Below are 24,184 nucleotides of genomic sequence, written 5' to 3' on the forward strand. Positions count from 1 at the left end.
ATTGGAAACACACTGACAACCTAATTTGTTTGCATAAACTTCAATTATATAGGAGAATTGCTAATGTCAGTGATGTGTATAAAATATGGCCCATCTGTTTATTCAGGCTACATTCTTATTCGCGGCTGCATGTACTCAACCAACATTAAGTGGGGTTTCCTTTATCTTGTTAGTTGAAAATGAGGCTTTTGAGCATTGTCTGTCATTCATGCTGAACATCTTATGATGCCGATTGCCTATCTCACTTTCCCTCCTCAAATCTTGCTTTTTGGTGTCCTTACAGAAACTTCTGGGGAACTCTTTGCTGAAGCTGGAGGGTGACGACCGCTTGGACATCAACTGCACTCTGCCTCTCACTGACCAGGTTCTGCCATAAACATTTAGTATACGCTTGTCATTAGGCGGCTGCACCGTCTGCCTGCAGGTTTCACATCAATGACTGTCCTTGTTACTCGCCTTAGATTGTGCTGGTTGGCTCTGAGGAGGGCTTGTATGCGTTGAACGTCATAAAGAACTCCTTAACCCACATTCCGGGCCTGACCTCGGTATTCCAGATTCAGATCCTGAGGGAGCTTGACAAGCTGTTGATGATCACTGGTTAGTCAATAGAGCCATTCAGGAACTGTAATTCTCCTGATGACATTTTTTTTCAACTAATCTATATTACCAAGTCATTTAGGTTTTCATTACTTGTGCTCATGCTTCTCTATATATGTTCATTTTGCTCTTCGTGTATAAAGTCTTTCAATTTCATGTACTGTAATTTATACACGTAATATATTTGTACTGAATGTGTCTTCCAGGAGAGGATCGGGCCCTCTGTTTGGTGGAGATCAAGAAGGTAAAACAGTCTTTGTCACAGTCCCATCTCCCAGCTCCACCTGACCTCAACCCCTTCATCTTCGAGACAGTGAAGGGGTGCCACCTCTTCTCCTCTGGAAAGGTCAGTTAGAATGTTTTCATCATATGAAGTAAAGTCATCAGTTTGCAGAGATGAAGTTGCAGTTAATGAGCTGAGCATCACAAAAATATGCTGAGTTTTTTTCTTTCTTCACAGATTGACAATGGGATCTGTATCTGTGCTGCTATGCCCAATAAAATTACAATCCTACGACTCAATGAAAGCCTCAATAAATTCTGTATCAGAAAGGCAAGTGTGCATACAGGAGAGGCTATTTTTTGTTCAAGAAATGAAGTGGGTTATATTGTTCATTTGACTTTATTTACAGGAAATTGAGACCTCAGAGCCCTGCAGTTGTATCCACTTCACTGGCTATAGTATTATCATTGGCACCAACAAATTCTATGAAATTGAAATGAAGCAGTATGTGCTCGAAGGTTTGTCATCCAGCACTGGCTATCCACCACATTCGAGTGCTCTTGATATTAAATCTAAAGTATTGTGTGTTCACTTTAACCTGACTGAGGTGCTTAACTAATGCAAGTCTATTCCTGCAGAGTTCCTGGATAAAGATGATGTGACGTTAGCCTCTGCTGTGTTCGCCGCATCCTCCCACAGTTTCCCCATTTCCATCATTCAGGTTACCACGGCTCCTCAGAAGGAGGAATACCTGCTCTGTTTCCATGGTGAGATGTTCTTTTCTGTGTGTCAGTGAAGGTGCCACAATGCCAAAACAGTGCACTGTTGAGCAAATCTGTAAATTTCTTTCATATATAACTGTCATTGACTTGTAGAGTGTCCCCACAATCTTAAAAGAAGTGCTGTTTTTTTGGGACATTCCAATAAAAACAATTTATTGCAGAGTTTGGCGTTTTTGTGGATGCATACGGCCGCAGGAGTAGAACTGACGATATCAAGTGGAGCCGCCTCCCTCTTTCATTTGGTCAGTGTGAATCTTCGTTAGATTATAATGCATTTTATTTACTGTCCCCTGATCAGCACGTCATGTGATATTAAATGAGACTTTGACCTTTCAGCCTATAGAGAGCCATACTTGTTTGTGACCTACTTCAACTCTCTGGATGTAATTGAGATTCAGGGACATTCTGCATTAGGGTAAGTTTATGTTGATATCCTTTGGCACGTCCTTATGGGATCTTTATTTACATTTCAAATGATGACAAATAGGAGACACCCTCAGTGTCAAGAGGGTGCATGCATGAAACACCATACATGTTAGCTTAATTGAAAACAATATTGCCCATAGGTGTACCGTGTGAATGGTTGTTTGTCTATAATGTCTATTACATACTACTGTATATGTATATGCCCTGAGATTGACTGACGACCAGTCCAGCATGTGTGTACCCTGCCTCTCTCTCTCAAAGTCAACTGGTATAGGTTACAGCACACCTGTGACTGCTAATGAGGAAAAGCAGTTTAGAAAATGGATTGATGATGGCAAACGCTCACAACTACACAATAAGCTAATTTATTGCTGTATTCGGGTTTACCGACTGTAATTCTAACCATAGTGAGTGTAATTTTTTATAAAATCCCATTTCTACCAAGACCAGTGTTCTGAGCTCCTCTGCTCCTTTCAGGTCCCACTCATACGCTCATCTGGACATTCCAAACCCACGCTACCTTGGCCCAGCCATCTCCTCCGGCGCCATTTACTTGGCCTCATCATATCAGAACAAATTGCGGGTAATTTGCTGTAAAGGCAACTTGATTCAGAACCATGATGGTGGAGGAGACTTGCAGCATTGCGGTTCAGGACGCAGGTGAGGACCATTTGTTTTCACTCAGTATATGGACTGCACATTTTTTTTCTCCTTCAGCATGTTGTTTCTTTCACGTTGTTGCAATGTCTTTATACAAAGTCTGATGATGTTATTGGTAGAAGGTAAACAAAGAAACAAAAAACATATATTATTCTTAAGAGCAACCTATAGCCCCAAGACAAAAATGGGAAATTTTGGCTATTGATTGAGCTTCTGCAGCTTGAAGCTAGAATTGACACCTGTTTAATTAAACAAAAAGAAATAAACACACTTAATTTGGGGGAGATACAGTAAACGAGTAAACTCTGAAATAGGAACCCGTCTTATTTATTCTTAATTGTGCTGAAGGAAAAAAAATCCATCGATAAAGAGTGAATGCTGACATGAAAGTAAAAGTTACCACTGTAATTAATCTCTTGCTTTGTATGTGAGCATCTCTAATTCACTTATCGTTGGTGCGGTTTGGTCTGTCGCAATGTTGAGAGTGGGAATAGGTAATGACACTGGTAGAGGTAGCACTGCAGTGCACAGGTTGGCATGCACAGTTGGTGATGGTTAAGTTTGGCCTAAATATTTTTTTTCAGTGACACCTACATTTTCTTTTTCTTTTTTTGCAGGAGGAAGAGTTCATTTTTTATATGTAATAAATCATGAGCTAATTTAAAATAATCACTTTAAATATATCATGTAAATGTTGAAGGGGAGTTAATAATTGAATAAAGACTAAATCTGTGATTTTATGTCATGTGAGTGTTGTGTTACAATGTGATTCTTGCATTTGAGGAGTCATTAATAGTGTAGTGGTCCACATGGCTAACTTTAAACCAGCGTGGGATTGAGTCCCGCTCAGTGAGTGTAGAAGTGCATGGGAGTGTGAGTGGTTGTCTGTCTCTGTGTGCCCTGCAATCGACTGGCAACCAGTCCAGGCCAGGGTGTAGTCGGCCTTTTGCCCACAGTCAGTCTGGATAAGATCCATTTTCCCTATGACTGAACAGGATAAGCAGTAGAAAACGGGAGGATGTGCGCTTGCTATTGATGGCATTATCACTGAAAAAATTGCTGAGATTTGAATTGGGCTCTTTTATCCGCCCTGAGCTTTTACTTGTATCAATTTACATCAGCTTTTCCAATGTTCAATCAGTTTAGTAACTTGAGTCCTGCATTGCTAAACATACAATCCACAGAATTTTCTTGTGTTCTTGTGTGATTAGAATGTCACTATTCGATCATACTGCACTGCTCCGGCCTACTGCAGTTGCTGACTTTGAAGGAGGTGTTTTGTTTTTTCCCCACAATTTAAAACAATTCCCAGGTGTTTTGATAACATGTGCAGTGCGTACGGAAAGTATTCAGACCCCCTTAAATTTTTCACTCTTTTTCTATATTGCAGCCATTTGCTCAAAGTTCATTTTTTCCCACATTAATGTACATTGTACACACAACACCCCATATTGACAGGGGGAAAAAACAGAATTGTTGAAGTTTTTACAGATTTACAAAAAAAGAAAAACTGAAATATAAGTATTCCGACCCTTTGCTCAGTATTTAGTAGAAGCACCCTTTTGAGCTAATACAGCCATGAATCTTTTGGGGAATGATGCAACAAGTTTTTCACCATTCCTCCTTGCAGATCCTCTCCAGTTCTGTCAGGTTGGATGGTGAACGTTGGTGGGCAGACATTTTCAGGTCTTTCCAGAGATGCTCAATTGGGTTTGACTCAGGGCTCTGGCTGGGCCATTCAAAAACAGTCACGGAGTTGTTCCGAAGCCACTCCTTCGGTATTTTAGCTGTGTGCGTAGGGTCATTGTCTTTTTTGAAGGTGAACCTTTGGTCCAGTCTGAGGTTCTGAGCACTCTGGAGAAGGTTTTCGTCCAGGATATCTCTGTACTTGGCCGCATTCATCTTTCCTTCGATTGCAACCAGTCTCCCTGTCCGTGCAGCAGAAAAAAACCCACAGCATGATGCTGCCACCACCATGCTTCACTGTTGGGACTGTATTGGACAGGTGATGCGCAGTGCCTGGTTTTCTCCACACATGCCGCTTAGAATTAAGGCCAGCAATTTCTATCTTGGTCTTTTTTTCACAAACTCTATGCGGGCTTTAATGTGTCTTGCACTGAGGAGAGGCTTCCGTCGGGCCACTCTGCCATAAAGCCCCGACTGGTGGAGGGCTGCAGTGATGGTTGACTTTCTAGAACTTTCTCCCATCTCCCGACTGCATCTCTGGAGGTCAGCCACAGTGATCTTTACCTTCTTTACCTCTCACCAAGGATCTTCTCCCCCAATTACTCAGTTTGGCCAGACGGCCAGCTCTAGGAAGGGTTCTGATCATCCCAAACGTCTTCCATTTAAGGATTATGGAGGCCACTGTGCTCTTAGGAACCTTAAGTGCAGCAGAATTTCTTTTTTTTACCATGTCCAGATCTGTGCCTTGCCACACTTCTGTCTCTGAGCTCTTCAGGCAGTTCCTTTGACCTCATAATTCTCATTTGCTCTGACATGCACTGTGAGCTGTAAGGTCTTATACAGACAGGGGTGTGGCTTTGCTAATCAAGTCCAATCAGTATAATCAAACACAGCTCCAGCTCCAATGAAGGTGTAGAACCATTTTAAGGATGATCTGAAGAAATGGACAGCACCCAAGTTAAATATATGAGTGTCACAGCAAAGGGTCTGAATACTTATGGCTGTGTGATATTTAAGTTTTCAGCAAAAATTTCAACAATTACGTTTTTTTTCTGTCAATATGGGGTGCTGTGTGTACAACCGCAATTCCAATGAAGTTGGGACGTCGTGTTAAACATAAATAAAACAGAGTACAATGATTTGCAAACATGTTCAAGCTATATTTAATTGAAAAGACTACAAAGACAAGATATTTAATGTTCAAACTGATAAACTTTATTGATTTTAGAAAATAATCATTAACTTAGAATTTTATGACTGCAACACGTTCCAAAAAAGCTGGGACAGGGTCATGTCTACCACTGTGTTACATCTCCTTTTCTTTTAACAAGATTCAATAAACGTTTAGAAACTGAGGACACTAATTGTTGAAGCTTTGTAGGTGGAATTCTTTCCCATTCTTGCTTGATGTACAGCCTCAGCTGTTCAACAGTCCGGGGTCTCCGTTGTCGTATTTTATGCTTCATAATGCGCCACACATTTTCAATGGGAGACAGGTCTGGACTGCAGGTAGGCCTGTCTCGTACCCGCATTCTTTTATGACAAAGCCACGCTGTTGTAACACGTGCAGATTGTGGTTTGGCATTGTCTTGCTGAAATAAGCAGGGGCGTCCATGAAAAAGACGTTGCTTGGATGGCAGCATATGTTTCTCCAAAACCTCTATGTACCTTTCAGCATTAATGGTGCCTTCACAGATGCTGGCTTTTGAACTTTGTGTCTATAACTGTCTGGATTGTTCTTTTCCTCTTTGGCCCAGAGGACACGATATCCACAATTTCCAAAAACAATTAGAAATGTAGACTTGTCGGACCACAGAACACCTTTCCACTCAGTCCATCTTAGATGATCTTGGGCACAGAGAAGCCGGCAGCATTTCTGGGTGGGCATAGTAGAGTTTCAAGTTGCACTTACGGATGTAGCGCCAAACTGTATTTACTGACGTTGGTTTTCTGACGTGTTCCTGAGCCCATGTGGTGATATCCTTTACACATTGATGTCAGTAGATGATGAAATCCCTACATTCCTTGCAATTGTACGTTGAGGAACATTGTCCTTGAACTGTAAATATAGGTTGTACATGATTTGTAAATCATTGTATTCTGTTTTTATTTATTTTTAACACAAGGTCCCAACTTCATTGAAATTGGGGTTGTACATTAATGAGAAAAAAAAATGAACTTAAATGACTTAAGAAATGGCTGCAATATAATATATAAAAGTGAAAAATTTAAGGGGGGTCTGAAAACTTTCCGTACCCACTGTATGTGACATGCTTTGGTCAAAATACAAAAGGATCAGGGATTAATCCTTGTATTGCTGAAATCATCTTATTTAACTTGTCAGCGACTGTATACCCCACCCCATATACTGCTGGGTGAGTCTGGCTTTCGTCACCATGACAACCATGGCAGAGCCTGTTTGAAAACAGCTTCTACTCGTGTGTGCCATTTATCAGAAGCTAACGCTGTTATCTGAAGTTAATCTGTGAATCCGACTATACTCAGTGCAGCTCCTTACGTTTTTGACATGATAGAAAGGGTGACAGTATAGTCAGGAGACCGGACCCTTGCCATCGCTTCATTGTGGGTCTGTATCTTCGCCCAGCGATCTGATCATTTATACAGTGTATATAACAGGTCTACACATCCCTGTGCAAATGCCAGGTTTTTGTAAGGTATGGTCGAAGGGTGTACATTATCAGCTGATAATGTACACCCTTCGAGCATACTGTAAGTCAAGTAGTTATCGGCTGATAATGTACACCCTTTGAACATACTGTAAGTCAAGTAGTTCCTGCCAAAAATATCATTACATTGTTCCAAATTAGTGCGCAGCACCTTGAGCCGTTTATACAAGCAAACACAGCAACTTGACACAGTCAGAGTTTCTGGTACGTCAACGTAAAGTACTTAGAGGACAGAAATTAGCGAATTTAAAACAATGAGTGATATAACCTTTTACTTTATTTGGTGATTACAACACTTTTGATGACTGAGATTGAGGGGGAAATGAAGAGACAGAAGCGACACAAAGAGTTAACTCCATAAGCTTCTCGGAGATGAGAAGGAGGAAACCAATGCGGAGAAAACAACAAAATAGGCAATTAAAACACTGATACACTTCCTGACACAAAAACTGCCAAATGCGAACTGAACACTTTACTGTTGATGTTTTGAATGATACCCTGCGGCATTTTTATGCCGCCGTCCAGTCAATGAAGACCGACAGAGAGTACAGCGTTGCCAGACCTTGCGTCAACTGTCGACTGTAAATATACCAAATATATGCGTAATAAAAATTATTTTATCATCATACCTCGTCGTCGTTATTTAACATTGTCAAACTAGAATATCTATTTGGTGGAGTACTGAATAACTTTTACATTCCCTCAGAAAGTTATGGGATTGGAATGACTCTTCATAGTCAAGCCCTCAGGCCTTGCAAGGGAAAATAAATTGTTTAAGCAAAATTTTCTGTTTTGATTCCAAAATGGATGACATTATTAATTGGTAGTTTCATTACATTTTTCATTGGCAAGTGACCATGGTATACGCGGGTTAATGGCCTTCGAGGTGTACAATTATCAGGGATAATGAACTTCGAGGAGGCAACTGTCCTCCGGTGCGCGTTGGTTCATTATTTGGAGACATAATGGCATAGTTAAGATTCAGAATGATACACATCTGTTTACATCTCCGTGTTGCAACCTTGGATTCAGATACCCTTTACAACTTTTGACAATTACAGTGCCGTGAAAAAGTATTTGCCCACTTCTCAAATTCTTATTTTACTGCGTAGTTTCCCCTCTTTGTTTAAAACCATCAAACAAATGCAAATATGAGACAAAGATAACCCAAATAAACATAAAATGCAGTTTTTAAAAGGTGATTTTATTCATGAAGAGAAAAAAAAAACTGGTGGTTGACATGCTGGTGTTTTGGATCATATACTGCTTCAAAACACAGGTGTAGGTCAGCTTGAGGTCACGAACTGATGTCCGAACATTGTCCTACAGGATTTTGTGGTAAAGAGAAGAATTCATGTTTCCATCAATAACAGCAAGTCGTCCAGGTCCTGAAGGAGCGAAGTAGCCCCAGACCATCACACTGTGAAGAATTTGAGAAAGGAGCAAATACTTTTTAACGGCACTGTAAACGCAAACATTGAGTACCTAACTGAACCAAAAATATGTACTTTGTGGAATTGGTGGTCATGACACGTCACCCAGGGTCCGTTTCCTTTTGTTACCTTCCTCCTTCTCCCTGACAGCCCTAACAAACGTGGGCCTCCTTCCTACAACGAGCACATCTCCAAAAGGCTGGCAGCCAATCCCCTTGTCCACGGGGAGCCTGGCACACCCCACCGCTACCGAGAGGCCCGCACAGAGTTTCGGCATGACAAGTCCCCCAGTCGTCCTCTGGAGAGAGAGAAGTCTCCTGGCAGAATGCTGGAGAACTGGAATGTTGCATCTCCTGGCAGAGCCATGGCTGACCCTCGATTAGAGCGCTCCCCAGCCAGAGCCATGGCGGACCCCCGAATGGATCGTTCCCCGGGGCGCATGATGGAAGTTCGCAGGGAGAGGTCTCCAAGTCGATTCGAGGAGCGCCAGAGGCTTCATACTGGTTCTGGACGCACACCCATAAATCCTGTTACCAAGGTCTGTTAATACAAGATACTACACACAGGGGACACCATAGTGCAGGTTATGTTCATAGGTGTGCCCAGGTGACACAGAAGTGTGTTTTTGTACATTAGTGCAGCGTTTTCCAAACTTTATTCATCCAAGGTACATTTTTTACATCCGAAAAATCTCACTGGACATCACCAGACAGTAGTGTCACAAAAAGTATATATACACTGAGATGCTGATCACATCTCAATTTACTCACAAATTTACTTATTCAGTGTGAACTCTGGGCCTGTTAATTGATTACAAAGCTATTATTCTGTTGCATGAATGGCAACAGGTTGATACACAGTTTACTCGCACCTTCTGCCATCTCACAGAAGAGCATGTAATTGTTCTGCCTGTCACTATGTCACCAGCATAGATAGATGAATAAAGATCAATTATTTGTAATAAATAAAGAATCATTTATATACAGTGGTGCCCCACATTTTCGTGGTTTGGCACCCACGGATTCACCTAAGTAAATAAAGAATCATTTATATACAGTGGTGCCCCGCATGTTCGTGGTTTGGCACCCGCGGATTCAATTATTTACAGATAAAATTTTTTCCACATTTTTTACAAATTTTTTTCAATTTAATTTTTTCAGTGTTTGTCTTTATTTTGAATTTGACCTTTTCTTTGGGGGAGGAACCAATCCCGAAAACATATTCCTAGATTTTCACTATTCATGGTGGCGCCTGGTCCCTATTCCCTGCGAATAGCAAGGGTCCATTATATATCTGTAGATCAGGGTGTTAAAGTCCTTTTTGTTGCGGGCCACACTGTGGTTATGGTTTCCCTTAGAGGGCTGTTATGATTGTGAAACCACATAAATGTATAATCTGCTCATAATATTACTTACAGTATTTACAAAAAAAATATGGATAACTAGTTTTGAAATATGAGGTCAACGAAAACAATTTGTTCAACTCTTGAGCAATTTATTTTAAAAAGTGGTTTGGTAACAAAACATGCTTGGAATCCCAACATTATTAAAAGTGAAGATAATCTGCTATTTTGGAACAGATTTTAGCAATTCACATGATTTTGTTTTGCGGGCCAATTATGTGGACATCTGCGGTATAGGTAATTTTCTGTGGTACACCTCATGAGCTCTCATGGCACACAAATGTACCATGGCGCAGTGGAATTCACTGCTTTAATTGACATTTCTGTCTGACTTTGGTACCATAGCGAAAATAGATTTGCTCAAAATTAAGACAGTGTGGGTGGATTATGAGACAATAATGTTTTGGATAACCATTCATGACTCAATCTAGTATGAACATGATGAAGAGCTTTCTTTAAAGATGCTTGTGGCTTCTTTCCAGTCTTTTAGAAGGAGCCAGAAGCTGTTTCCAGTATTTATGCTAATTTTATGTTTATCCTGGCTGCATCTTGGTATTTACAAATGGCATCAGTCTTTTCATGTTTGCAAGAAAGCACCCAAGTGTTTCAGCCAAAAATGCTAGACTATTTACTGCTTTGTGTAACAGGCACAAATTTCCTCCTGTGTCCAACTGTGATGGAACTAGGATACCAAAACCCATGTCTGTTGTTGTTCACCAACAAGATTTTATTCTTATTAACTGTGGAATTTCTCAAGCCAAACACTCCTAAATTCGTACAGCTTGGATTTCAACTAAACAGAAGTCTCAGTTAGTCTCTAGTACATATGTTGTGAGACTAGAGCAGGGGTGGGCAAACGTCTGTGCTCAAAGACCACATTTGTTTTTTAAAATGGATAGCTCGGCCAATTTATTTATTATGTTAAAATGTAAGAGTTTATTTTGATAATAAATAATCTGCTCTCATGATGTAATAGTATTATGATGGATTTTATTTTTAATTAACCATTTATTGAAATAAAACATTTACAACTATTTATTTTACTATTTTTATTTACAAATAATCAATTTAGCAATTACTGTGAGATAAATGAATTTAATATATTTTAATCTGTCGATATTGATCATGCGAATTATAGCTGTATTAAAGAACAGAATCAGACATAATTTGCTTCAGCGGAGCATCATCAGGGGTATGGCAGAAGCTTTTGAAGGTTTCCTTTTTATACAGAACCCAGATAATGTGTCATATTGCAAGACATTTGTGTGATCTTACATATCCTGTCGGCATCAGGTAATTAAGATGCTCTTTAAATTGTGAGCGTCTGGTGCCTGTGCTTTCTACACAGTAGAGGAAATTCCAGTTTACCTAATAGTTATGTTAGCTTCTGAAAGAAAGCTGATCATCATCTTCAGATATTTAAATCACTCTCGATACCAAGTATACATAAACAAAATATAAGCTCCCTGATCCACCGTGCCAGCTTTCCCTTTCAGACAAGTGTCACTTTGGGTGTGATACTGCTGTACCTATGAAGGCACAATATTGTCTGAATCATGTATGCAGAACCATCATGTTTTTGTACTTTTGTACTCCATATGCACAAACAAGTTATTGTGCAAAAAATGTATTGCTCAAAACTGTGAGGGTGACATACCACATATGTTCACATGGGCATGAAAATCTTAAAGAACTTTACGCAGTCTACCATTAGTAACCACAAACTGGCATTTGTTGGTAACATCTTAAACCCGAAAACCTTATACTATCACTAAATCTTCTAGAATGAGTCTGGAACAGATTATTTCTATTTCCATTACTTCTCATAGTAAAAGTTTGTTTCGATATCGAAGGTTGACCAAATCGGAATGGGTTACTTGTTTTTCACCTTCAGAGGTTTCGCTATATTGCTAATCTTTTGCTGTGTTTGTATTTTTTTTAAGCTTTTTTTTTTTTCTTCTTCTTCTTCTTCTTCTTTTACTCTATTGGACAGGTGTGGGACCAGTCGTCTGTTTAGGAGCCTCCTCTAGCGAGGTCCATCTTCGGGAAAGGCTGAGGATGGAGCAAAAAACTGAGAGAATGTCACCAAGTCACAAGGAAACACTGCCACACATTTGTTTTGATTGACATCGAAGCAGGCAACTCCACCCAAGAAAAAACTAATAGCTTTCAGAAGCAAGAGGTAATTGTTAGGGAAATAAATAGATGTCCTTAATGCCATATGAACCACATTTCAGGCAGGGTGTTTTTGCTCTGTTTCAGAGTAGCTCTGCTTTCCTTTTAATGAAGTTTAATAAAAAAAAAAAAAAAGAAACAAAACTACAAACAGATATGCTAGAAAAGCTCAGCCGTAGCAACACAAGCTCTCACGTTGATGCCGAAAACATTCACGGAATCGGTCACTGGTATCAAAGAAGAATAAACAGGCTCCGTCACAGGCTCCATAGCATTTAAATTTTAAGAGCATCTGTGGCTGTCAACACTCAATCATTAACAGCTAGTTACATTTATTCACTATTAATATTCTGTTTGACTTTGATTGGTATTGGTTACAGGAGCCGTGAATTATAAAAAATACTAACAAATTGAACAAAATCAATAAAATCGCAAAGCAGAGGCTTGTCTTCCCAAGGATAGGTTGCCATTAAAACTGTACTACACGCAATGCCGAGCAGACGTGGAGCAGGACCTTTCTCATCGTTCAGAATGCTACCTGACTGTAAATAGACAAGACATAATTTTATATACATATAGAAATATATATTGAGAAGGAATTTCAAGGCTGGATAAGCCATGTCTATTTTTGTTAAATAACAAAAAAAAGTGATAACTTGCCCTCTTGAAAGTCTAACAAGTATTCTTTTAATACGTCCAAATGTCTATGAAAGTGAGTGATTGTATTTTGGCCCTGACTAGTGTAGCACTTCCATTTGTCAATGGAAAACCTCCATTTTAAAAAGAGGGAAATGAACAGCATTTGAACAGGACTCTCTCCTGGTCAATGGAACCCAAATTGATAAAAGTAGTAGATGAAAATAATTTGGTCAATGGCATGGGTGTGTATGTGTGTCATGAGCTAGTGTTTTCTGCTTCTGCCTCATTTGGGTTCTATTTTAATTCTACTTGACATCAAAGAAGAAGAAAAAAAAAACATCTTTGCACATTCTGCTTACTCTGTTTGAAAGTCATTCCTGATAGTGTAAAATGCCAGTACAGCTCTCAACCCAAACCTATTTTGGACAGTTGTTGTGCTTATTTTTATTTCTGTAAATCCTAATGTGACCTGTGATATAAGTTACATTGTGATTACACAAAATGTATTTTTGGTAATTTGACAAGTGTCAATCAATGAAAATGAAGACTAACTTCATGACGCCTTGACAGTTTTCGATGTAAAAGCTTCCTTGAATGTAAAGAAGTTGATTGGTCAAAAAGATTTTTTTAAACCAATTAATGAAATCAAATGCACACATTTCCTGCTGATCTCTATACAGTGAACCGCCGCTACATGCAGAGGATTGACACTGAGCCCTGCCGGGAATAGCAAAAATCAACAAGAAACATTCCCCACACACACACAAAGCGGGGGAGGGGGTTGTAATTGTCGATAGATGCCACAAGACGGTGGCAAAACTACTTATGTTAAACTCCTCAACTCATGTCAACGTACTGCCTTGATATCAAGATGGCACCAAAGCAATATTGGCCTGAGAACAAAGACAGTGAACAGGTGAGTTTTTCAACGAATAACAAAAGATCCCCAAAAATTTGCAAATAGCCAAACTGAACTGTTGAAAATGCAAAACTGCAAAAATACGGGGGTTCACTGTACAGCAAAGGTTGTTTAGCCATCATTGTTTTATTTTATACTTTTAAGTTGTATATTTCATTCCTGTGGATCATAATTGCTTTGATGCCGGATATGATATTGATGTTTACCAACAGCAAATGTTTTATTCCAGTGCCCTGTGTAGATTTGATCACAGAATATTAAATATATCCATTCACTTTTAACTTTTGTTTGCATATTTCCTAAAGTCCCTCTCTTTGGCTTCCTTAATCACCTCAAAGCTTGAACAGTCGGCAGCAATGTCTCCATTTGTCCATGTCCATTGTGTTTGAAGGTCGTTCTATTTGTAGGTGCGTTCATACATGTTTGAAGGTCGTTCTATTTTTAGGTGCGTTCATACATCCCAGTGCTCAGCCTACAGGGAGACAATGGCCCGTCATTCCAGCCACAGTAGCTGCTTTGGCTGCTCACACATCACAGTTATTGTTACCTCCGGGTAACAATATCTGTGACCTGGCTGTTCATATGCTTGCGACATGACACCCCTGACATCTGCTGCGAGGCCATCAACTAGGTTTTATTTGACAGCGACTGTCGGGAGCGCCCCCCTCGATTTAGCTCACGCACACGTGGTGTCACCACCTCACCTCAGCTCGGCCCATTCTCACACACTATCACTTTTCTTGACCTGGGAACCTTGAGTCAATCTAAGAGGTCCTGTTAATGAAGCATGCTCACATTGTAAGGACGTGTTTATTTAGCAGCACATACTTGAACGGCTACCGGTGATGTCTCTGAGCTCATTGGTGACAGCAAGCATGCGACTCCATTCTCTACTTGTCCAATTCTAGTTTTCTAAATATCTTCTATAACCGCGGTTCTCAAACTTCACACCATGTACCACCTAAGAAATAGTTAGCTCTGTAAGTACCATCACCATGAGATGAAAATACAGTAGTATAGGAGGCCTAAACGTTCATTCAAAACACGACAGTATGGGAAGTCGCCCAGGGCAGCATTCTGTGGGGGGTGGGATATTGTGGTCCTGTTGGCAGATACTCCAGCCTCTGCTGTGCAGCTGCCCCAGTGTTACCTTTGATCTCTGTGCTGCCTCTCTGATTAATGCTCTCCTTGCGTCTGTGAGTTTTGGTGGGCAGCCCTCTCTTGGCAGGTTTGATGTGGTACCATATTATTCCCATTTTTTTATGATGGATTTGATGGTGCTCCTGGGGATGGTCAAAGATTTTTTTGTTTTTAATCCAGCCCTTGTACAACTGTACTTCTCAGCAACTTTGTTTGGATAGCCTTTGTGGCGGTATTCGTTTAGTGGTTCCTCTTGCTTTGGTGTTGCAGCCTGTGGGGCCTTTCAGAAAAGATGTCTATACTGAAAGATCATGAAACACAATGCACATAGATGGACTTTGCATTAATTAATGTATGTGACATTTGATATAAGATTAAAAAGAAGAAATGACACGATCCAAAGAAACAGACATCTATCAGTCTGGAAAGGGTTAAAAAAGCCATTTCTAAAGCTTTCGAATTCCAGCGAACCATAAGGAGCGCCATTATCCTCACATGGAGAAAACATGGAACAGTGGTGAACCTTCCCAGGAGTGGCCGGCCAACAAAGATAACCCCAAGAGAACAGCAATGACTCATCCAGGAGGCCACAAAGGAACTCAGGACAACTTCTAAAGAACTGTAGGCCTCCGTTGCCTCACTTAAGGTCAGTATTCATGACACAACAAGAAGGAAGAGACTGGGAAAAAATGGCATCCATGGTGGAATCCAAGGTGAAAACCATTGCTGACCAAAAAGAACGTAAAGACTCATCTTACTTTTGCAATAAAACATCTGAATGATTCCCAAGACTTTCAGGAGAATCTTATATGGACTGATGAGATGAAAGTTGAGCTTTTTGGAAGGTGTGTGTGTCATTACATCTGGTGTAAATGTCACACAGCATTTCAGGGGAAAAAAACAAAACATCATACCCAGGGTCAAACGTGGTGGTAGTGTGATGGTCTTGGGCTGATTTTCTCCTTCACAACCTGGACTACATGCTGTGATGGTGTGTGAAAGAACCATACTCAGCCACAATAGCCCGGCATCTCTCCCTCATGCTGGTCAATGGCCTGGTCACACACTGCTACGGGATGCTATTCTGCTTCTCAACAAGTAGTCTAAAAATGGGGCATCGTTTAAAATGGAAACAATCAGGCTTTCCAGCAGAATAAATACTTATTGGCAAGGAGAAACAAAGATTTTTTTTTTACCAAACACTCATTTAAATCATATTGTTTTTTTATTGTTGTACCTGTACATAGACAAGAATATATTGTAAGCTATGATGTCTAATAAATGGACGTGTATTCCATTTTGGAATACACTAAAACCATATTTTACCTTACTTCCAATTTTATTGTGCCCTCTGGTTGGTAATAGTGGGGTCTAAAATTAACAGCCATCATCCACAAAATGACCTTTGGCAAGCATTGTATATCTCGGATTAATAGGGCGTAGATAAATACAGTACACGATTTGAGCTTACTGAATAGAATACAGTGGCAGATTGCATACACAGCAAATGATGCTGGAAACAAATCCATGTGTAATGTTAGTTGACATAGTAAAATCAATGTTCTGCAGGCATGGAAGTTGATACTTTAACCTTCAGACTGCTTTGGATATTCTAATCCTGTTATTCAGCTCTTTGCCAGTGAAAAAAGAGGTGGGTATGTATGTGTGTGTGTGTGAGAGAGAGAGAGAGCATGAAATACAGTATGTGGCGGACAAAGCGTGTCAAAGCATCTTTTACCTATCACTTCCTAAAGAGGGCATTGTTTATAAATATCATCCAGTGGAGCTGAGAGCTGGGGGGCTACAAAAGGCCACCCACCTTCTCCCCATTGTTCACTGGCATCATTGTTGATCTCAGCTGCTCAGCTATGGTAAGTCACTTTATTTGTGTGTGTGCGTGAGAGACAACAGATGATGCCTTCAGACACAAACTGGTGTGCTTCCATCTCAAATTTAATTGCGTGACACTTTTTAGAGATTGTTCACAAACACATTATATTAGGTGGTTATCTGCAAAATATGGTTTAGCCATGGACAGCTTGATGGCTTGGTATATTTTATCCTGTTTGCCTTATTCCTTAGTGATATGTGTGTGGGCTTGTTGGGGGGGGGGGGGGGGGGGCGGTTGTTTTTATATTTTATACTAGCTGTATGTACTGTAAGTGTCCCAGTTAAAATTAATATAAGACCAATGTTTGTGAAAGGTGTTACAGATTAACTTCTAAAATAATAATAATAATAATATGCCTTGTGATTGGCTGGCGACCAGTCTCGGGTGTGCCCCGCCTCTTGCCCAAAGTCAGCTGGGATAGGCTCCAGCTCACCCTCGCCCCTAATGAGGATCAGCACTATAGAAGATGAATGGAATGATGGATGGATGAGAGTCATCATCATCAGCATAACTCCTTTGTTTTGGTCCTCAGGCCCCCAAGAAACCCAAGAAGAGGACAGGAGAGGGAGCCAATTCCAATGTGTTTTCCATGTTTGAGCAGGCCCAGATTCAGGAATTCAAGGAGGTGAGTTCAAACTGCTCAAGCTGTTATTTTCCTTTCCCGAAATCCACAAGATGATGGTGGAAACGGGTGCTGCCAGGGATTTGCTGCCCTACTACTGTACTTAATGACGCAAACTGAAAAACGGAAAAGACGACCGTCTAAGTAGGCCCCTGTCACTCATTGGTCCTTAGAGTCATCATCACTTTCCTTCCTGGGTGGAAAATATATACAGTAAGTAAGTACATAGATATTCCAAGTTGAATGTCCACAGTTGACCCTCCCTCATGTCCTCATGTCATGTCCGTGTTTGGGGCACAAGCACCTGTCGGCATTTCAGTCCATCCCAGCCTTAACAGCAGCTCCCTGCTGGTATGCTGCTTGGCCAAGCAACCGGGCGAATGTCATCAGCGATTAGGTTGCACACGAAATGCTCCTCTTGTGCTGCATGCCGAGTTTAAACCCTGTCCCGCTGGGCTTTACACACCAACAACCACAAAGGCGATCATCATGTCCTTTTTGTTCCGTTCGTTTTAGTCAACCTTCTCTTGTGTGTGTGTGTGTGTGTGTGTGTGCGCACCTCAGGCATTTACCATCATGGACCAGAACAGAGATGGCTTCATCGACAAGAACGACCTGAGGGACACTTTTGCAGCTCTCGGTATGTTTACATCAACTTGTAAGATCTGGTGACATATGTTAAGATTTAAGAATATGTACCAGCTCTTTCTAAGGCAAGGAATTCAAAATGGTTGAAAAACGCACCTCACAACAAGGCAGCAGAACCATATGATTGTTACATTGGTAATATATAGATAATGTACTACAAAATCCATCCATCCATCCATTTTCTGTACCGCTTATCCTCACTAAACAGCAATAAATAATATGTGGTATAGTAAAATATTAGTTGTTTTATTTAATTTGTTCTATCCCCCAAAATGGATACACATTAAAAACACTATATTTTTTTATTTTTTTTGTTGGACTGTGAAATACATTTAAATTATGAATATATATTAAAATACACAGCTGTGCTCACAAGTTTACATACCCTGGCAGAATTTGTCAAATGTGTACTATTCCTGAAGGAAAACATTAGTTATGAGGTAAAACAAATTTTATTTTTAATGAGAATCAAATCAACCTATAAGACTATAAGACAATCAGAAAACAAAGTATAGCAATCAAGAAAATAATGAGATGATCCCTTCTCAGCTATCAGTCATATTTCCCCCCCAAATTACCAATATTTCACAAATTCTGCCAGGGTATATAATGAATTTACAAACTGAAAAATGTAACTTAAATCCCAAAAAAATTCTTAATTTGAAAAGTTTTAACAACTAGGAAAATAGTCTGGGTTTTTAACAGCTAGGTTTTAACTACAAGACCTTTTTTACAACATACCGTGCTTCTGACTATTCTTGCTGCTGTTCACATTCATTTCTCTGTATGTACTCTAGAACTTATTGTATTTATTCAAGTACAGTTTGACATATACATTACATCCATATATGCAGTATTGTGTTACTGTCTAGTTTTCTGGTGTAAAACCAGAAATGTCCCCATTGCGGGACTAATAAAGCTTTATTCTGGTCAAGTGTATTTGTCTATTCTATTACATTCATTGATGATGTCTACTTTATGTATTTGTGTTCGTTCCTACAGGACGCCTGAATGTGAAACAGGAAGAAATTGATGAGATGCTCAAAGAAGCTCCGGGCCCAATCAACTTTACCGTCTTTCTTACAATGTTTGGGGAGAAACTGAAAGGTAGCGATTAAAATGTAAAAAAAAAAATTAGGTTCATGCTATTTTTGCATGTTAAATTGACTTAACTAGTTACATGTAGGCGGCGACTGGTTAGAGCGTCAGCCTCACAGTTCTGAGGACCCGGGTTCAATCCTCGGCCCCGCCTGTGTGGAGTTTGCATGTTCTCCCCGTGCCTGCGCAGGTTTTCTCCAGGCACTCCGGTTTCCTCCCACATCCCAAAAACATGCATTAATTGGAGACTCTAAATTGACTGTGAGTGCGAATGGTTGTTTGTTTGTATGTGCCCTGCGATTGGCTGGCAACCAGTTCAGGGTGTACCCCGCCTCCTGCCCGATGATGGCTGGGATAGGCTCCAGCACGCCCGCGACCCTAGTGAGGAGAAGCGGCTCAGAAAATGGATGGATGGATAGTTACATGTAACAAGATTACATAATTTATTAAAAATAGTTATGTAATTGTAATCCATTACATTACTGGGAGAAAATGTTAAATTACAGTTGCTTTTCGAAATTTTCATATTTACAATTTTAGTTACACTTGACAAATAGCTGCAAAAGCTCAGATGTTGTTGTTTTTTTCCCATATGACTTCCTCCTTCTAAAGCTGACGCTTGTGATTTGCTCTCTCTGGTCATGTGCCACTCTACTGTAATCTCAAATATGACACATATTTTTCCAAATATGACCTCAAAGCGCCAACTTGTAATTGTAACCAACTACATTCCCAAAGTAATCTTCCCAACACTGTTGACTATAACTTTGTGTGTGTGGATAGGTGCTGATCCAGAAGAGACCATCCTCAATGCTTTCAAAGTGTTTGACCCCGAGGGGAAAGGCGTGCTGAGGAAGGACTAGTAAGTGGTGACAAACTCATGTGTATATATGGCCCCCGGTATAAAAACCATGTGCGTTGCATCATGTCTTCACTGTCCACAGTGTGACACAGATGCTGACAACACAAGCTGACCGGTTCACCCCTGAAGAGGTACAGTGCTAAGCCACTGGGCCACATTGTGACGAGTGAATGAACGTGATGCAAACGTGTTGTTCTTGGTGTGCCTCAGATGGAGCAGATGTTTGCTGCCTTCCCTCCTGATGTGGCAGGCAACCTGGACTACAAGAACCTGGTGCACATTATCACCCACGGAGAGGAGAAAGACCAGGAGTGAATGTCTCCGCAGGGACATGCGGAGATAAATGGACTGTGATTCATTCATGCCGTAGTTTCTGTGCTGCAAGATCACACAACAGGATCAAGATCAGACCCACCCAAAAACAGACACATCCCCCAACAACGTGCATTTCTGAGTAGTCTCATCCTATTCTCATTTTTGATTTTGTTATTGTTTTCAATGAAAATATCCATCTGGCTTGTGCTTGTTTGTCAAATAAAAGTTCTCAGAGAAATCATTTCTGATTCTGTCTCTTGAAATGTGGAAAAAGCGATCGGACACCCCTGCTCTCAGAAGAATTTTACAGGATTGTATACATGTAAAAAAAAAAAAAAAAATGTGTCATTTGTTCATTTAACAGGATTATTTTTGTAATTTGTTTTATGTCACTGATGGTGTAGTGGTTCAGACGCCTGAGGCAGTGTGATTTCAGTTCCCACTCAGTGACAGAATGAATGTGAGAGTGAATGGTTGTTTTATGGTGGTTGTCGTTGTTGTACGGTTTGTGGTATAGAAAATGAATGGATGGGTGAGTAATTGGTTGATAATTATTATGTCAAAATACAACATTTTTCCAGCAGCGGTTTTGCAATAAAGTGCGTCACTTTTTTGTATATTCTTGCCATACACATTGATGGGATAAGTTCAGGAACACAAGGGTATTCTCTATTTATTCCGCCGATATTAGTCCTTTTCAAAACGGCAAAAAATTGGCTGGTTTTTTTTTTCTTCTTTCTTTTTTTTGATACATTCACACATTACAACATAAGACAAAGATAATGACATTCAAACAACCATTAATAAAACTCATCAACAAAAAAAAAACAGCCGATTTTTCTCTCTGCTGTAAAGTTAAGGAGTTACTTAAGGAGAAAATACTGTCAAACAGTCAAATGTTCTGCCTGTGATTTATTGCTGTAAGCGTCAAGGGACCATAAACTAAGTTATTTCATTCATTATATTTTAAAGTAATAAGCCGATTAATCCATTTTCAGAATTTTATTCTGCCAAATAACGGTATCGGCCTCAGAAAATCCATATGGGTTGGGCCCTAGTATTCCCACAACCAGTTTAACACCATGTTAGGTGGTGAATGTGTGCGGGGTTGTATGAAATTCCACTGAGATTAAGATGAAACATTCATGCCCTCATTGAGTGTGTGTGTCCGTGTGTGTGTGCGTGTTGCGCACTGACATCAAAATGTTTGTCTCCTGACGCAGATGGGCTGTGGCAAGACAAAGGCCTGTTGTTATTTTAGTGCAGTGATGATGTGAGGAGGGTAATGTTATACTAAGGGCATGGGTGCAAAGCTCACAACGGGATGCCACCACCCCCGTCCTTATCTCGCCTACCTACCATGCTGGGTGGGCAGGGCTATGTAGCCTCTCAACCCCAAACAATGATGGTTGACAGTGCAGCTTTAACCTATTTCATCCAGTAATCCCACTAAAATGGAGGATATGGCATTTGTTGAACCGTACCTTTAACACAGAATATAGCGCATGCTTTCACACAGTGACAAGGCACCATGCATGAAATTCTTGTCAGACAGTAATAATTGCTTTCGACACAACCGGGTGTGAAAAGTGAGTGTCGGTGTCAGTATTATAGCCCCTTACACCCTGAACTGGTTGCCAGCCAATCGCAGGGCATAGCCCCTTTTTCACTAACTTTAAAAGATGTTTTTTCTCATGTTGTTGTTCTGTCTTCTGGGGTAATATCAGAAGCGTAACAGGGGTAGGCTTGGATCCACCTGTGCATAAGGGTATTCCGCAATGCCAGGACCAAGTCTTCTGAGGGCCATACTAAATCTAGGAAATAATTATCCAACAAATATTTACTATTCAATACTGTAATATGAGCTCACGAGTATTGTGGTGGTAAAATGCTACTGCCTTTAATGCAGACGGCACAGCCCACAGACAAGACCCCCATGGATTTATAACATTTTGGAAAAGGAACACTACAGTTCAAAAGGTTGGTGTTAGTTGAAAATGTTATTTTTGAAAGAAAAGCAGTATATATACTTACATATATACACGACCATTCAAAAAGTTTGGGGTCACTTATGAAGTTTAGTTTTTTTTAAACAAAAGCATAGTTTCGGAATTTAAGAAAAGAATTTATCAGAAATACAATCTGGACAATGTTAATGTGGGGTTAAAAAGGTTCTCACAGAAAACATGAAATCGGGTATACGCACAACCTACTTCCACATTAGGCAAAACAGGTCGAAGCATTTCCTCCCAGCTCACGTGAATGGCGAAGGGGACCGCAACAAAGCACCCGTAGGAACTTTAAACATCTACCTCTTTTTTTAACACGATGTCACCACTGTGCCACCAAAAATAACAATATTTGATGTTTACGTTTCGTTTGTGACTACATGCAGTATATCATATCGTATTTGTATAAACAAATGATACAGGCCGAAATGTATTTAACTTTAGTCCGACGACACCAGCCTTAAAGAAAAACGAAATTCTAGCAAGTTCGGCTTCAAGCAATCATATCATTAACCCGTTGTTTTGCTAGGTTTTGTGGCACTCCGGTTTCCTCCCACATCCCAAAAACATGCATTAATTGGAGACTCTAAATTGCCCGTAGGCATGACTGTGAGTGCGAATGGTTGTTTGTTTCTATGTGTCCTGCGATTGGCTGGCAACCAGTTCAGGGTGTACCCCGCCTCCTGCCCGATGACAGCTGGGATAGGCTCCAGCACGCCCGCGACCCTAGTGAGGAGAAGCAACTCAGAAAATGGATGGATGGATTAATTATACGTGTAATATGGATGCAACACAAAATACACACATGTAATGTAGAATTTTCCCATGACAAATTGAATTCAGTATAATTTTTTATACCCGCGACCCTAACCAGGATAAGCGGTGTTGAAAATGGATGGATGGATCCCGTTGCCATTCATACAACAGAATAATAGCTTTGCAACTAAACGGGCCCAAATTTCACACTTTGTAAATACATTTGTGAGCAAGATGGGATCATCATTATTTCAGCATAAATACTTTTTGTGACCTTTTTGTTTGGCGGTGTCCCATGAGATTTGTCCAATGTAACATATGTACCTTGGCTCAATAAAGGTTGGGCAATAATTCACTAATGTAGAAAAGCACTTAGACTTCTTCTGTGTTACCTGGGCACACCTATGAACACAACCTGCACTATGGTATCCCCTGGTGGTGCTGACACATGACAATATTGTTTCCACCATCAACCCACATTTTCCCCACAGTGTAAAATAACTAAGTAGTGAATTTTTTACATGAGAGTGTATATCATAGTTACACAAATCATAAATACATTTGGGGGGTTTAACTGTTTATTGAAATATTTAAAGGTATTAAGTAGAGATATTTAGCAACTCGCAAAGCACTTTTGCAGAGAGGCAGACAGGCCAGTGTGACACAATTTTTGGTGTGCGTTTTCAGCGTCTGAGTCACTTTTCAAGTTACGACACTGCAAAAATTGGTCTTGAAAATAACAAGGGAAAAAACGCAATGAAATGAGGAATATATTACTTCAGGGGTCACCAGCCTTTTTGAAAACTGAAAGCTTCTTCTTGGGTACTGATTAATGTGACAGGCTACCAGTTTGATACACACTTCTGAAACGACAAATTTACTTAAATTATCTTTCATTAATGAGAGTCATCGATGTGAAGACACTGTTAACAATTTCTCACAATAACAATCAACGATGATTCAACAAGGTAGGAAACAGATAAATATCAATGTGCAACACTTTATTTCTATAGATCTCTGCAAGTGCTTAGCTTTTCAAATGATCGCTTCTACGAAAATTCCTAGGAAATCACAATGTCCCATGCTTTGTGGCTAAATCAAGAGTGATGAAGCGTTGCTAAATCTAGCAACAACGACAAGAAAAAGGCGCTCGATTGTCACTGATGCGCTGGCTGCACTTCCTTAATATCCCACTAGATGGCGCACGCTGCTAT

At 40.2% G+C, this 24,184-nt stretch overlaps 2 protein-coding genes across 11 annotated transcripts in view; both read left to right on the top strand.

Moving 5' to 3' along the window:
- The window catches only part of cita (citron rho-interacting serine/threonine kinase a), a 64,829-nt gene extending 50,919 nt beyond the window's left edge, over positions 1-13,910 (top strand). For 9 of the 10 annotated variants that reach the window (XM_061785569.1, XM_061785572.1, XM_061785571.1 and 6 more), the window contains 11 exons: positions 284-364; positions 462-597; positions 804-943; positions 1,058-1,150; positions 1,230-1,338; positions 1,459-1,587; positions 1,764-1,844; positions 1,939-2,017; positions 2,506-2,688; positions 8,645-9,032; positions 11,890-13,910. In XM_061785569.1, the coding sequence (XP_061641553.1) occupies positions 284-364; positions 462-597; positions 804-943; positions 1,058-1,150; positions 1,230-1,338; positions 1,459-1,587; positions 1,764-1,844; positions 1,939-2,017; positions 2,506-2,688; positions 8,645-9,032; positions 11,890-11,913 (1,443 nt within the window). In that variant the 3' untranslated portion in view covers positions 11,914-13,910. Of the gene's footprint in view, positions 1-283; positions 365-461; positions 598-803; positions 944-1,057; positions 1,151-1,229; positions 1,339-1,458; positions 1,588-1,763; positions 1,845-1,938; positions 2,018-2,505; positions 2,689-3,305; positions 3,424-8,644; positions 9,033-11,889 lie in introns of those variants that run through there. The other variant, XM_061785578.1, reaches the window with a different exon arrangement.
- A 2,584-nt stretch (positions 13,911-16,494) lies between these two features.
- On the top strand, positions 16,495-20,446 carry myl2a (myosin, light chain 2a, regulatory, cardiac, slow). The gene is made up of 7 exons (XM_061786151.1): positions 16,495-16,640; positions 17,193-17,285; positions 17,847-17,922; positions 18,933-19,037; positions 19,812-19,890; positions 19,973-20,021; positions 20,101-20,446. Exons 1-7 carry the CDS (start codon positions 16,638-16,640, stop codon positions 20,203-20,205), a joined length of 510 nt encoding a protein of 169 aa, XP_061642135.1. The 5' UTR covers positions 16,495-16,637; the 3' UTR covers positions 20,206-20,446.
- Positions 20,447-24,184: the final 3,738 nt, after the last annotated feature.

Source organism: Phyllopteryx taeniolatus, chromosome 9, assembly GCF_024500385.1.
Source record: "Phyllopteryx taeniolatus isolate TA_2022b chromosome 9, UOR_Ptae_1.2, whole genome shotgun sequence".
Lineage (NCBI taxonomy): Eukaryota > Metazoa > Chordata > Actinopteri > Syngnathiformes > Syngnathidae > Phyllopteryx > Phyllopteryx taeniolatus.

Coding starts and splice junctions, on each gene's coding strand:
- myl2a (XM_061786151.1), top strand. Junction 19,038..19,811: donor GTTTGGGGAGAAACTGAAAG/GTAGCGATTAAA, acceptor GTGTGTGGATAG/GTGCTGATCCAGAAGAGACC. Junction 20,022..20,100: donor ACCGGTTCACCCCTGAAGAG/GTACAGTGCTAA, acceptor GGTGTGCCTCAG/ATGGAGCAGATGTTTGCTGC.